Source organism: Periplaneta americana, chromosome 9, assembly GCF_040183065.1.
Source record: "Periplaneta americana isolate PAMFEO1 chromosome 9, P.americana_PAMFEO1_priV1, whole genome shotgun sequence".
Lineage (NCBI taxonomy): Eukaryota > Metazoa > Arthropoda > Insecta > Blattodea > Blattidae > Periplaneta > Periplaneta americana.
The window spans coordinates 92758005-92773398 of record NC_091125.1 but is presented as its reverse complement, the minus strand read 5'-3'; the positions used below and the strand labels follow the sequence as shown (position 1 = coordinate 92773398).

General features: G+C 37.3%; 1 protein-coding gene across 2 annotated transcripts in view; it reads right to left on the bottom strand.

Moving 5' to 3' along the window:
• Positions 1 to 3478: 3478 nt before the first annotated feature.
• The window catches only part of Gld (Glucose dehydrogenase), a 209199-nt gene continuing 197283 nt past the window's right edge, over positions 3479 to 15394 (bottom strand). For both annotated transcript variants that reach the window (XM_069835290.1, XM_069835289.1), the window contains exon 5: positions 3479 to 5955. In XM_069835290.1, the coding sequence (XP_069691391.1) occupies positions 4507 to 5955 (1449 nt within the window). In that variant the 3' untranslated portion in view covers positions 3479 to 4506. The remainder of the gene's footprint in view (positions 5956 to 15394) is intronic.

The following is a 15394-nucleotide window of genomic DNA, read 5'->3' as shown; positions in this document are numbered from 1 at the left end:
TTGACTTCTAGCAGAATGTAGTGCCCATAAGTGGCGAGGTAACACGTTAAAATACAAAGTGTCCAACATGCCCGACTGTACAACAGACTCTAATTTACCCTATATTGTGGTGTTCCGAATAGTAAGTAGTGTTAAGAAGTTTATGCTACAGAAACGTCTTTAGTATGCGTATAACTATACTCTTAAAATGCAAAATATACGCGCAAATCGTGTACTAAACTTTACTAAAATTGGCGTTGGATCTATGTGATCATAAAATTCCATTGCTGAGCTCTCTGTCGTGTTTAGTTTTTGTAAATGAGTAAATGAGTATTATTTACATTGCGTTTAATTCATTAAGCAAATGACTTTCTTTGAAATACGTGCAGAATTTCGCAGTTGAACTGGCTGTACCTTCATGTTTTAGTAAACGGATTCATCAGAAGTCGTTGCTCTCTTTTGTAATTGTAATTAAGCAGGGTTCTTATCTCTGCGTAGGAGGTTATCTGATATGATATACGATTTACATAATTGTTGACTATGGAGTAAAATTGAAAAGATATGCCTGCGTCAGTTTGCGCCTGGAGTTGGAGCAAGTGAAAGCAGTCAGTTATCATGACCAATAAACTGTGCCACCCATTCATTACAGCGGGGAACAAATTCCAGACAAATATGACTTACAGCAATTACAGTAGCTTTCAGTGAGAGGGTGAGCTAACCCGTACAAAAAATATGTTATTAAATAACAAATTTTGACTAAATGTATCGTATTTATCTGTTTTACTTTTTTTGATTTAATTATTTCTACTCTTATAGTAACTCCTAACTAGTGATGGGATGTGATTTGAGGACTTGTGACTTTGTCGCTGGTTCCGACTGTGACTATAGTTTGGAAATGACAGCTCCGAGAAATCGCCATCTCCGCCTGATATGTGTTTTATAGCCATGATTGCGACTGATGTACTTTTGGTCAAAATGAAACTGGCCGGCGTCTGAGAGACGAAGTTCGAATCGGGTAGTTCCGTGAGCGCTCGGGACAGCCAGGCTTTGTTCAAGAGATTGTGTATATTCTTCTAGCAGTTATAATGGGGAATACAACTATTAATCACTAAAATCTTCGGAGAACATAATTCACATACGAGATTTAAAATAGACAGATCTCTCAGAGAATTTAAACAGTAAATATTGTAACACAAACACAATATACTTTATAACAGGTTCTCAAGTGGAGTATGACCATTGCTCGTTACAATGCAGTAATACTCTTAGCGTAGTGGTAGAACGTTATCTAAGTGTTCGTGAGGTTGCAAGTTCAGATCTTCGTGGAGCTACTAAACTTCTTTTTTGGCTTTTAAATGCATCAGTGAAAATATAACAGGTTTTCGCCATTTTTTCTAACCTTAGAATACTTTTCGCTTTATAATATTTTTCGTGTTAATAGAAACTTTTGACGCTAGATCGAAATAATACTAAAGACAACAATTAGGGGCTTTTATATTAAAATTCTGTGTTAATTATTTTATTAATCCCTGCTGCTTTGCACTCTATTGTCTAACGAACATTCAGTACATATGTTGACGGTTATATAGTGGCAATAATTAATTTGCAAATTGTGCTACAGGGTATATGATTATTATACTAATCTAAATCCGTGATCATCAGTGCCTAAACGTAATAATTGTAAACGAGAAGAAAAACCATAATTCTGATGACAAAATATATCCTGATTTCCTAGAATAATATAGCCACAAATTTTCACAAATTTTGTAATTATCTGTATGTAACATGAAGTAACATAAGCAAAATTATTTGACTATATTACACTACAACGAGTTGTAAAAAATAAAAGAAAGGACAAAACAAAGTTAACGGTTTCTTTCGGCTTTTCCTCTTAAGCAGAACAGCGTGAAAGAAGTGAGGCAGGTGGCCTACAAAGTTAAAAGCTCACATTAATGATAAAGATGAGTCCCAATTGCCCTTGTAAGGATTCGAACTTGTGTACCTTTTAGCTTAAATTTCCTCCTTCCTCCTCATTGATTCACTGAGGTTTTCCACACAACATAAAGCACACTACAGTGTTAAAGACAGTAGACCTACATATTGTGTTTTACACTCCCTCATTCTAGAGTCTCGATCAAGAAACATAGAACTGTGCCTCCATGTCCTCATAGCCTTAATAGCGTGTATAGAGGACATATTTACCTGTATAGGCTATTATATTTATAGTGTAGGCATTTCACGAATCGTTTGGATTTCCTTAAATTCCATGTCAATTTGTTCTCCTCTTCACTTATCCCTCTCTTGTTCATTTATCTTTTTTAATCTTTTAACTTAACTCGCTCTCTTCCACCTGTCTCCGCCTCTCCTTTCTCGTTTCTTCACTTAGCCTATCTCTCTCTGTCCACTGGTGTCTTTCTTTTCCCATCTCTTCACACTGTGTATCTGTCGCCTCTTTTTTTCTAAATCTTCATTTATCTCTTTCTATCCATTTTCTTTGCCTCTCTTATTTCAAATCTTCACTTACCTCTAGCAGCATGTCTTCAATTTTTTTCCTTTTCTTCATATTAGTCTTTCTTCATCTTTCCCGTCTACCACTGTGCAGCAACGGTTAGCATGTCTGGCCGTAAAACGAGTGGGCCCGGGTTCAAATCCTGGTTTGGACAACTTAACCTGGTTGAGGTTTTCTTCGGAGTTTTCCCTAAACTCATTAAGATCAAATGCTGTGTAACTTTCGACGCTGAACCCCGGACTCATTTCGCTGGCACTATCACCTTCATTTCACTCGGACGCTAGATAACCAATGCAGTTGATAATGCATTGTAAAATAAACCAATTAATTAATAATTAATCTCTCTCCCTTTCTCCGTATCTTCGCTTACCCCTCTTTCTCTCTCTTTTTCGTTCCCCTTGACTTCCCTTCTTTCTCTCCACCTGCTCTTGTCTTTCTCCCTGCTTGTATTTATCACAGTTTTATGTCTATTGCGGTGTAAAAATAAATGTCAGTGTCGACTTGCTGAAATCCACACTTGCGAAATTTAAAGAACCATAATTACGTAATTAATAGCATAAAGGGTGGAGTGTTCTGTGGGAATTACTTTAGCCGCAAATTGCTTTTTAAGGCCAGGGAGTTTCAAGGCAGAGGTCGGATTTGCTTCTGAAACTCCAGTATGTTACAACATTTTAATCCCAAGCAGGCAAAAAACTGGTTTATACAAGAAGGTGGCCTGCAGTAACGTTGCAGTGTTGCGTCACTCAACTTGATCTCCCGCGGGCTACAGTTACGTGGAGACGTAACCACGGCGAAGTATGTGTATGACAGTGCAGTAGCACAAAAAAGAAACAACACTGTTGAGGAAATGGATTATTTAGAAGGCTGTGTTTTTAACCGGGCTAATCCTTGATGTTAATAACCTGGTGGGTTTCAATATGAATTTTTCATGCGCTTTATAGAGGACTAAAGAATTATCGCCATGATGGTAAATGCTCAATTTGGACCATATAAGTTTTAGAATACTTTAATATTCATAAAGTTAAATTACAACTTTTACAATCCAGATAATAAAAATTTGAGCCATAACTTCCTCTACTTAGAGAAAGTTGCTTTCAGAGTATAAAATTGTTCTTACATTCGCTGTCAACAGTCCAGAGCCTTCGACAAACGATTACTAACAAACCTGAAAGATAAACTAAACAAATAATGTTGATTTAGCCTCTTTTAATAGATTGTAAATATTATTTTAACATTGACAAAGAAATTCAAATAAGAAACTTTCAATGGAATTACATAGACAGATGTTATAGTCACTGGGCTCCTAAAACGCTTCACACACACAAAAAAACACATCTTGTCGTTACGGACAATTATGGCAGCATCCAACCAGTTAATATATTCGACGGCAATCTATGTCACTTTGCAAAATAAGTCAGTAACGTTAATTCTGTTGTTGGAATCACTAATGTGGAAAAGACTCCGGCCATAACTGTTTCTGGAGAACAGTTATGTTTAACAAGGCCACATGAATGAAATATCAAACAATTTGAGGTCGGAGGAGTTTTGAATAGCATATTTTTTCCTCACATTCTTTGCAACTTTCGTTCACTTTGGTTGCTAGGAAACAGACATGTACCAGGAGTGTAACTACTTCAAGATTGACAGTTTAAAAACGAAAAATTGTTGAAGAGGAAGACTTTTACCTGTTGCCAAGGTTACCACTTGAAGTCTCACGTTGGCAACATACAGTTACCATTGCGATTGTTCATTGTCTGCTATGAGATAAACAGCTAATATCTCCTATCACTAATTTCTCTCTTCATTATCCGTGTATCTCTTAGAGACACGCCTGATTTTACCATTTAATACGTGGTTAAAATCTCGCTACTTGGTAACGCTGTAGCATCGCTAATCTAAAGATCTTCCACAAAACGTCAAACCCAAAGTAGTTGTAACCCGTCTGTAAGCGATGATTAGTTCAATAACAAAAGACTCGCGTCATGCGATTTACAATCACTTTTAAAATAATACTGACGTTACTTTTTGTACCAAATGTCCCAGGTTCGTCTCCCGAACCACGTGCTCTTGATCATATCGGCACCTTTTTCGGCGATCATTATAGTTGGGGCATTCGTATTGCCAGATGTTACTTTTGGCATCACCGAGGCATCGATAACTCGAAGCCTTTCGATGCCGTAGACCTTAAGTTCTGGATCAACAACGGCCCCTAGATCATCAGGAGGTCCCATGCGACAGCTGCCGGCTTGGTGGTTCTCCGGTCCGGTTTGTCTACGTACGGCACATTCCCAATAGGCGTCACAACCGAAGGTCAAATTCTCACATCCGGGAACAGGGGTGTCGTCGAGTCTGAAACCATATCTCTGCAGACTTGGCGTTTGTGTCATGGCTATAGCGATTTTTATGCCATCTACCAATGTGGCAACATCGGAGGGATGCGTCAGATACCTCGGCATTATCATAGGAGTATCCAAAGGATCTGAACTTCTAAGTTTCAAGTATCCCCTGCTTAAAGGATGAAGTACAGCAGGAATTATATTGATGGATCTTTTTGAGTCGGTATTGTTTGGGTCAACTCGTTCGCCGACTTGACCTGTTCTGGCACAATTTGCGAGGAAGCCACCGAAGAAGAACTGCAAATCCGGGTTATCTTCTGCAGGATTGTTGTACTTGGAGTTTATTATAGCAGTTACTTCTGAAATGCCGGTTCCAGACATTAGACCGTCTCTGAACAGCAAGTACTCCATAGCTGTAGCCCAATTCAAGGCCTGGGTATCCGAGTCGTTGATGTGGAAGTTGACAAAGAATGCTACGTGGTTGTGAAGGTTACGTCCCACCCCTGGAAGATCATGTATAACTGGTACACCCACTGATTTTAGATCATCTTTGGGACCAATCCCAGAAAGCAGCAAGATCTGTGGAGAATTCACGGCTCCTCCTGATATTATGATTTCATTTCTTGCGAGAATTACCTCGTTCATACCGGAGTGGCCACCTCTGATTATGACAACCCCATAAGCTTCTTTAGTAGTGTCGTTGATGAGGACTTTCGCCACTGTAGTGTTCAGCAAGATGTGGAGGTTTGGGCGGTGCTTCACCGGTCTGAGGAAGGCTTTGGCAGTGCTGAGTCGTGAACCGTTTCTGCTGGTAGTCTGGGCTATTGCGAAGCCTGTGTGAGAGACGCCGTTGAGGTCTCGAACCTGGTATCCCATCTCGCGCCCGGCTTGCAGGATGGCGTGGGATAGAGGTGGGTGGTAAGGGAACTGTGTGACGGTGAGATATCCCCCGACTCCGTGATAGCCATGGTCCATGAGATGAGGCTGCTGGTTGTCTTCGGACTTCAGGAAGTAGGGCAGCACGTCCTGGTAGGACCAGCCGGTGTTTCCCATGGCCGCCCAATCGTCGTAGTCACGCCGACTGCCTCGGATGTACATCATGCCGTTCATGACGCTCGTGCCGCCGATAACCTGAGACACAAACAGATTACTCTTAATTGTAACTCTATTGCAGTGAGAAAAAGAGCTGTAAGATGGAAGAAAGAATAAAACAGAGAAAAAGTGACAGGGGATTTGAGAAAATCCCTATGATTGCATGTAACATCTGTAAGATTTAATGGAATAATCTGTAAGATTTAATGGTGTGTATATGGAATGAAATACGCTATGAGAAATAGTAGCCAATCCCTTAATAATAATAATAATAATAATAATAATAATAATAATAATAATGATAATAATACTAACAAATGGCTTTTAAGGAACCCATTTGTAAGTATTATTATTATTATTATTATTATTATTATTATTATTATTATTATTATTATTATTATTATTATTATTAAGGGATTGACTACTATTTCTCATAATAATAATAATAATAATAATAATAATAATAATAATAATAATAATAATAAAAACACGGGAATTTTACTGGAAGCAAGTAAAGAGATGGGTTTGGAAGTAAAACCCGAAAAGACAGAGTATATGATTATGTCTCGTGAAGAGAATATTGTACGAAATGGAAATATAAATATTGGAAATTTATCTTTTGTAGAGGTGGAGAAGTTCAAATATCTTGGAGCAACAGTAACAAATATAAATGATACTCGGGTTGAAATTAAACACAGAATAAATATGGGAAATGCCTGTTATTATTCGGTTGAGAAGCTTTTATCATCCAGTCTGCCGCCAAAAGATCTGAAAGTTAGAATTTATAAAACAGTTATATTACCGGTTGTTCTTTATGGTTGTGAAACTTGGACTCTCACTTTGAGAGAGGAGCATAGGTTAAGGGTATTTGAGAATAAGGTGCTTAGGAAAATATTTGGGGCTAAGAGGGATGAAGTTATAGGAGAATTGAGATTACATAACACAGAACTGCACGCATTGTATTCTTCACCTGACATAATTAGGAACATTAAATCCAGACGTTTGAGATGGGCAGGGCATGTAGCACGTATGGGCGAATCCAGAAATGCATATAGAGTGTTAGTTGGGAGGCCGAGGGAAAAAGAACTTTGGGGAGGCCGAGACGTAGATGGGAGGATAATATTAAAATGGATTTGAGGGAGGTGGGATATGAGATAGAGAATGGATTAATCTTGCTCAGGATAGGAACCAATGGCGGGCTTATGTGAGGGCGGCAATGAACCTCCGGGTTCCTTAAAAGCCAGTAAGTAAATAATAATAATAATAATAATAATAATAATAATAATAATAATAATAATAATAATAATAATAATTTGAAACACATTGTATTGATTTATTGCAAGGGCAAGTAAAAACTATTTTCTAGCTATAGACAATTAATAGTATAATAAAACGGAAAATAAGTGAAAGAGCAATTTGAGGAAGCCGTATGATTTCGTATATTAGGCCCGTAACAAACTTCATCGAGAACTATGAACTATATAATATGTGTGTATTCAGCTAGAAATGCTTATATCTTCACACTACAGCAAGAAATATGTTGCTATGCAGTGGAGTCATCTCTGTATAGATACTAAAACATGAATTTTATTACGCCATACGAAAGGCAGTTTGATCAAAGATCAAGAGAAAGAGAAAGGAAAGATCAATGTTTTCTCTCCACATATCTAGAATTGTTTCACACACACTCTGGAAAATATTTAAGGAACAAATACCTATGAAGATTGGCACAGATAAATTTTTAATTTTAAAATGGGTGCATCACCCATACCTCTTACGTGCTACAGAAATTGCAGGGATAGGTTTCAGAAATTGATAAGACCCTTGAGAGACTGGGAGGTGGCCTTTTTGAGAAAAAGAATTACAGATACTTAGATTTAGTGGAGAATAGTTTCGAATTCTGAGAAGTGCAAAGAAGAAGGAAACATACTCCAGTACCTGAGATTCATTGGGTACTGTGTGTCTGGAAATTTATTATACAGTAAATTAAAATAAACATATAACTTATTAACCTACAGTAATGTATTCCTGATTTGTAAGAACATGGATGTCTGTGACGAGTTACCTAGAAGTGACTGCAAATGGTGTGATGAATTTTCAACTGGTAGCCATTCATCAGGTGACGAAATTGTTACGTACATGTATAACCAGTGAAACGTTGTCGAGTAATTATGTGTGACCAATAGGAAATTGGTGCGTATATTGTGAATAGTGATGAAAAGATTTGTGACAGTCTCCTAAACCCAAATTGGAATGGAACGAGATGGGTGGTATGGAAAACTACGAGGTACGAATTTCATCTTATACTTCTGTTTCCATGGTACTTTCTGTGATATCAGAGTAACCGTTTCATGTCAGAACTTTAGATCTTTTCTCTCCTTGTAAATGAAATAACTTTTCTCTCCTCCTTGCAAAAAAGTCTATTTAGTGGACTCTCTCTTAAGTTCGACAGAACAGAATTGAAAGTTCAGTCCAATAAGGGTAGTGGGTGTGGCAAATGAAATGAATACAAATTCTTATTGGTTATCCATCAACGAATACTTGCATTTCCTGCCCGCCCCGAGACTTGTGTATGCGCTTCTAGTACCACAGTGGGTTTCGACAGTTCCGTCTCACAGACGGCAAAATTCCCAAATAGAAAAAGAGTTCATTAATTTAAAATCAGTGATCAATATGGATGTCCTAATCAATAAAATATTCTGTTTTCCTTTAACAAAAGTATCACTACAAGACACAGAACCAATTCCCATTCAAATGGCAAACCCATTTGTTGTTGCCTGTATAGGGACTGTCTAATTCTCCTACGTAAGCAGTCGAACTATAGGAATGTCGAACTTGAGTTCTGTCGAACGTAAGAGCTTCCACTGTTTCAACTGTGTAAAAAAAAAGCATGAAAGTGAGTATAAGAAGAGGAAAATGTAAATGAAATGTAAGTGGTCGAATACTTATTGCGCCTGTAAGATTTATTTATTAGATAATAATGTCTTCATTCATTTTTACACGACCTTCATGACATTTTCGTTAAATTTTCAATAAAATCTTGTGCATTGAATTATTGTTAGTTGCGTAACCTTTTTTTTCGTAAAGAATTAGAATAGAATTAACGTTACATTGAACTTCTGACAGCTCTCTAGCCGCATGGCTGTAGAGGAGTACAAGCAGGCCCATATTTACCTATGGGCAGACCGGATAGTTGCTTCTGGACTGCAGAATTTATGGGGCGGCATTTTTTGCGAAGCATTCGCGAATTTCGTTATGCGTGAGGAAAAAGAGAACACTTGAAAAACAGATACTTAAATTTTCTGTTTTGTAATTCTTTCCGAAAAAAAAATCATGCTATGACATTCGATGAAAATCAAAGCAAGTAATTAAAAAAAAAAACTTTTGCTACAACAAAGAGTGATTACCATGTGAGTTACGGGTGGTTGTCATGACAAGCAAGGTTAACCTTGAAAGTAACCAATCACAGTTTGATGTTCCCTGATCTCTTCGCCCTAGTTTTCGGACAATGCTGCCATATTACCGAACATATCGCACTTGACTAACTGATCGGCTGCTAGCACTAGCAGCAAGTTGGCAACGTTGCCACGCGGCTAACGAGCTGTCACAAGTTGAAAGAAACGTTAATTATTCTTCTATAGTGTTCGGATACTTTTTACACTCACTGTAGGCATAGATGATGCAACGCCTCAAGAAATTGAAATAAGTTATGAACAGTAATAATATTCGTAACATTCTACGAAACTGAATTGTTACGAAACACGTAAAGCGCTTAAAGAGTAAGTCTGTGTCTGTTTCGTGACACTAAGCTTTTAGTCTGAACTGCAGTGCGCTGTTAGTTTTCAGAATTAATTGTGAGAACGTCAGCTTGTGCTGAGTCATGCCAGCAAGAAGCGACAAATCACTTCCTCAACAAGCGGAACGCACTGTTACAACCGCTCATTGTGGCGGCTGGTTTCATTCACTTCTACGGGGACTGTAAACTTCATTACCTAACGAGACAGAAGAAGAACGCACCACGTGACATTCGTTATCGATGTTCGTGGAAGCTTGCTTATATCTCTTAATGACATTATTACACTTAGCTACAATCTGGCTATTATTTAAAAAAAAAATTCTCGTTACAGTATTGCGTAGATTCCTGGCAGGTGCTAGTTTTCAACTGTTTGCTGCTCTAGAAATTTTCCGTTTCTACGACATATTTTCGATTTCCACATGAAATGTCTAAGTTCGAGTCATTCATTCATTCATTCATTCATTCATTCATTCATTCATTCATTCATTCATTCATTCATTCAGTGTTCTGCCCAAGGGCAGGTCTTTCACTGCAAGCCCAGCTTTCTCCTATCTATCCTGTGCCTTCCTCTTTGTCTCTTCATATGATCCATACATCTTAATGTCGTCTATCATCTGATATCTTCTTCTGCCCCGAACTCTTCTCTCGTTCATCATTCCTTCCAGTGCATCCTTCAGTAAGTTTCTTCTCAGCCAGTGACCAAGCAATTCCTTTTTTCTTCTGAGCCAGTGACCCAACCAATTCCTTTGACTTATAATAGAGAGAAATTGTAACGTTTTGACATGAAAGATTTACTCATGGTACTATGGAAAAAAAAAATTATGTTTTATTTAACGACACTCGCAACTGCCGAGTTTATATCAGCGTCGCCGGTGTGCTGGAATTTTGTCCGCAGGAGTTCTTTTATATGCCAGTAAATCTGCTGACATGAGCCTGCCGCATTTAAGCACACTTAAATGCCATTGACCCTGCCCGGGATAGAACCCGCAATCTCGGTCATAGAAGACCTGCGCTATACCAACTCTGCCAACCAGGCCGACTGGGTACTATGGAAACAAACAAAAGTGCAACATGAACTTCATGCCTCATGGTTTTTCACGCGATGTGTCTTGCTCCATTGTCTGCTGGTTGTGTCGCAGTGTGAATATGAACCAAATTCGACTTTTAAAATAACTTCCAATGAGATTAGAGAGAGAATAACGAAATTAAAGAATCGGAAGTCTCGAGGACCAGATAGTATTGCTACAGAGTTCTTCATGGGACCAAACATATTGATGATGTTCAGGCAAAAGGGCTTATCCCACAAAATAATTTTTTTCAGAAGCAGCTATAACTAAATTTTAACTCATTATTATTAGTTACTTTATATAAAGGAATGTAAACATAATTGTCAAAAAAAGTCTTAACATTTTGTAATTACATTGTAACTAATTATACTAATGATAGCAAGAAAAGTCACATTTAAAAAAGAGGGTTAAGCCCTTTTACTTAAACACGATCGTTATAATCGAATGATGCGACATAAGGGCTGTAAGCACTAATGGAAGAATCCCGCTATTTAGATCGTTCGACGCGATATGGACACAATGAGAACTAATGCTATTTTGAAGGAGAAAAAGAAGAAAAATAGTTTCTGCACTGCAATAACGCTGGCTTGACTTAGTCTCTCACCAAGTCTGTGTAATACTTACTATTCAAAGTAATTGATGATTTTTCGAAAAGTCCCAGTAAATTACACCTTAAATATACAACTAGCTTCATATGGGTGAATGACTAACGGTCAAGTACCCACTATAAGTTAAAGAAAAATCCAAAAAGAGACAGGAACAGACTACAAGCCTATAATCATAAGGAAAAAGAATAATTATTGATAATCTACTTGTCATCTACTTATAGTCACAGTAGTAGCAAACATGTCTACAGCCAGCCAACTCTAAACAGCGTTGATAATTATTGCCCAGAGCTGAACTAACAGAAAATCCACTCCATGTTGCGACACATTAGCAATTCCAATATTCATGTTTAGTACAGAGTTTCCCAACGTTAGGCAGATCGTGATCAGAAATTAATTCATAATTGAGCTCTGAGCTTGAGACAATAGTCAGCTGTAATGGGGCTGATTGGGAGGAGAGAGCTGCAGTAATATTTAGGGCTGACCATTTACACCGGTATCAATTTTGTTTCCAATTAAGAAAATTAATGTACAGCTAGAAGTTGTTAACTGTGAACTGTAGATCATAGAGGAGAGAAAGTTTAAGAATGCGAAGTCATTGTGGTTGATGTGAAGAAGTATGGAGTCAAGTAGGTAGAACTTCCACTTACTTACTTACAAATGGCTTTTAAGGAACCCGAAGGTTCATTGCCGCCCTCACATAAGCCCGCCATCGGTCCCTATCCTGTGCAAGATTAATCCAGTCTCTATCATCATATCCCACCTCCCTCAAATCCATTTTAATATTATCCTCCCATCTACGTCTCGGTCTCCCTAAAGGTCTTTTTCCCTCCGGTCTCCCAACTAACACTCTATATGCATTTCTGGGTTCGCCCATACGTGCTACATGCCCTGCCCATCTCAAACGTCTGGATTTAATGTTCCTAATTATGTCAGGCGAAGAATACAATGCGTGCAGTTCTGTGTTGTGTAACTTTCTCCATTCTCCTGTAACTTCATCCCGCTTAGCCCCAAATATTTTCCTAAGCACCTTATTCTCAAACACCCTTAACCTATGTTCCTCTCTCAGAGTGAGAGTCCAAGTTTCACAACCATACAGAAGAACCGGTAATATAACTGTTTTATAAATTCTAACTTTCAGATTTTTGGACAGCAGACTGGATGATAAGAGCTTCTCAACCGAATAACTTAATAACAGGCATTTCCCATATTTATTCTGTGTTTAATTTCCTCCCGAGTATCATTTATATTTGTTACTGTTGCTCCAAGATACTTGAATTTTTCCACCTCTTCGAAGGATAAATCTCCAGTTTTTATATTTCCATTTCGTTCAATATTCTAGTCACGAGATATAATTATATACTTTGTCAGAACTTCCACTACGAAAGGAAAATATAGTGGTTAGCATGGCCTTCTTTGTTTCACCGTTATCCTGTTCTTTTCTCTTTTTTCTCTCTCTTGTCCCGTCTTAATTTATTATGTTGCTCTTTGTTATTATTTTTTGTATTGTCTCATTTTCCTTCTTTTCTTGTTTATCATATATTCCTATTATCACTTCAAGTCCTGTGATCTCATCCCCAATTACTATCTTTGCCATTCGTCTTCATTTTATGATATGTATGGTTATTATCCATTTTTTTAATTCTACATACAACCTATACATTCTCTTCTATCTCATTCTATATTTCATCCTTTTCATCCGGTTTAATTTTCTTCTTTTCCTCTTAGCGTTATCCTCTTTCTCATCTTTCTTTCGTCCTCTTCTACTTAATAATAATAATAATAATAATAATAATAATAATAATAATAATAATAATAATAATAATAATAATAATAATAATAATAATAATAATAATAATAACAACAATGAAGATGAGAAACATTTCGTGCCATTTAAATCTCACAGCAAGACAATTTAACATAGAAATTTGAACTGAGAAGACAAACGTCATAGCGTTTCAGGGAAAATTTCCTGTCCGTAATGAGATAATACATGCCTGTGTAGGTGTAGGTGATAAATTATTGGAACGGGTTAATTCCTTCAAATACCGGGATATCACCTGTCTTATTTAGAAGAACAAGATATTAATTTCAAATTCAAAATATTAATAGAGCTTTCAGAATTATGATTAAAGTTTTCAGACCAAACAAAATTCAATTCCGTACAAGATTAAAAACACAATAAATAAATGTTTGCGTAGAACAGTAATAGAGACGAACAAAACTAACTGCAGCTCTCGCTCGCTTTGTTCGTTGCATTTGTCTTTCGAGTCTCGTCTCATCATTTTCGTGCGCTTCGAGTCTCGCTTATCATTCTCGAAATACCATTTGGCCGGCGTGAAAAGATTTCGTAACTTTGAATAACATACATCATTGAAATAAGTAACATTATAAATGTTTAAATGAGACAAAAAGACAGAACAGAACAGTATCTTAGTTATCAAAATGTTCTGGTTCTATTAAAATACGATATTGCCTATGGTTATATAAATAGAAAGAAAAAACAGTTCTCAAATAAATTTGCATTTCTAAGAAACATAAAACATAACGTTAATATCTTTTTACTTCAGATTGCACACTTGATCTCAAACATATGAAAAGAAAATTCCTAGCCTTTTAATAAGGGCCTAGTAATTAAGTAAAGACTGGGGAACGTATTATTATACACTGAAAGGTAGAGATGATGTTTCAAATAGGCTACTTGATTGTTTATACATATATAACAGTATACAACATTGTCGTGCGGGTTTTCGGCTTTGCGAGCGCTGTTATTGTTGCTTTCTCGATCGTTGTTCATCTCTAAACAGTACCTATGTAATGGTAGTGTGGCATGGAGCATTAGGAAAAAAAAAAGACTCATTTCAATTTATCACAGATGATATGAAATATTTGAGAATTGCTGGTTATAATTTATTCAACCACAAAACAAATCTGGAAGTTTTACACAAACTCCAAATAACTCCAATAGCCCACTTAAGACTTCGTTCGATAAGTTGATAGCTCATGAGAGCACTTTGTAGGCTAAGTAAAACATGTGCAGCTCAGACAAGAAGCAAAGGAGTGAACAAAGCAATAATTTAGTTAAGCTAAAAATGTTACGAAAAATTTAGGGGACAATCGTCTATCTCACATCACTACTGATAGATGGCGGGCCTATCGCGGGAGATGTTGGATGACAAGTGACAGTGTAATTAGGATTGGGAAGGAGTGGAGTCGTGACCCTTTAAATTGGTACTCTTCCAGCATTCGCTTGGAGGGACATGAGAAACCACGAAAATCACTGGCCGGCATCTGGGTTCGAACCATTGTCCTCCCATACACAAGGCGGTAAAAAAATAAATAATAATAATAATAAAATAATAATAATAATAATGATAATCGTGGTGTAAGATTAATGATTAAGGCTCGCACAAAAAGGCTGCGCTTGGGCGTGGGTTCAAATCCCACTAGGACTAATTAATTGGATGGGTTTTCTTTCGAAAATTTCTAAAACTGTAAGACGAATGTTAGGTAATTTCGTGGCGAGTCATTAGACTCATCTCGCCAATACCATCTCACTATCACCAAATGCACCGAGAATAGATAACCTGGTAGTTGTTACAGCATCGTCATATAGCCGATTAGAAAATAACATCACTCGTTGGTGACTGTTTAATTGATGATTCGGAACAAACATAAGTAACTGCAGATATGCACGCTCCCACAAAGTAAGTTATCTGTTGGCAGGGAAACGGATCTTCATCTATATACCTACTAAGGAATTGGTTCCCAACCTTTTTTGACTGACGACACACTTTACGGAACGTCCACGATATCGTGACACATTGTTTTTTTTTAGTAATGATACTAATACAGTATAATAAAAACAACCAGTGCTTTTCTTCTGGAAAAAAGATGGGGGAACTCTATGTAGAACATTTTATAGCGGACGGGGAAATGATTACTGTTCACTGCAGGGGAATTTTGTCTTTTAAACCTCCTTTTCGTCCAACTAAGACAGTCTAAACAGA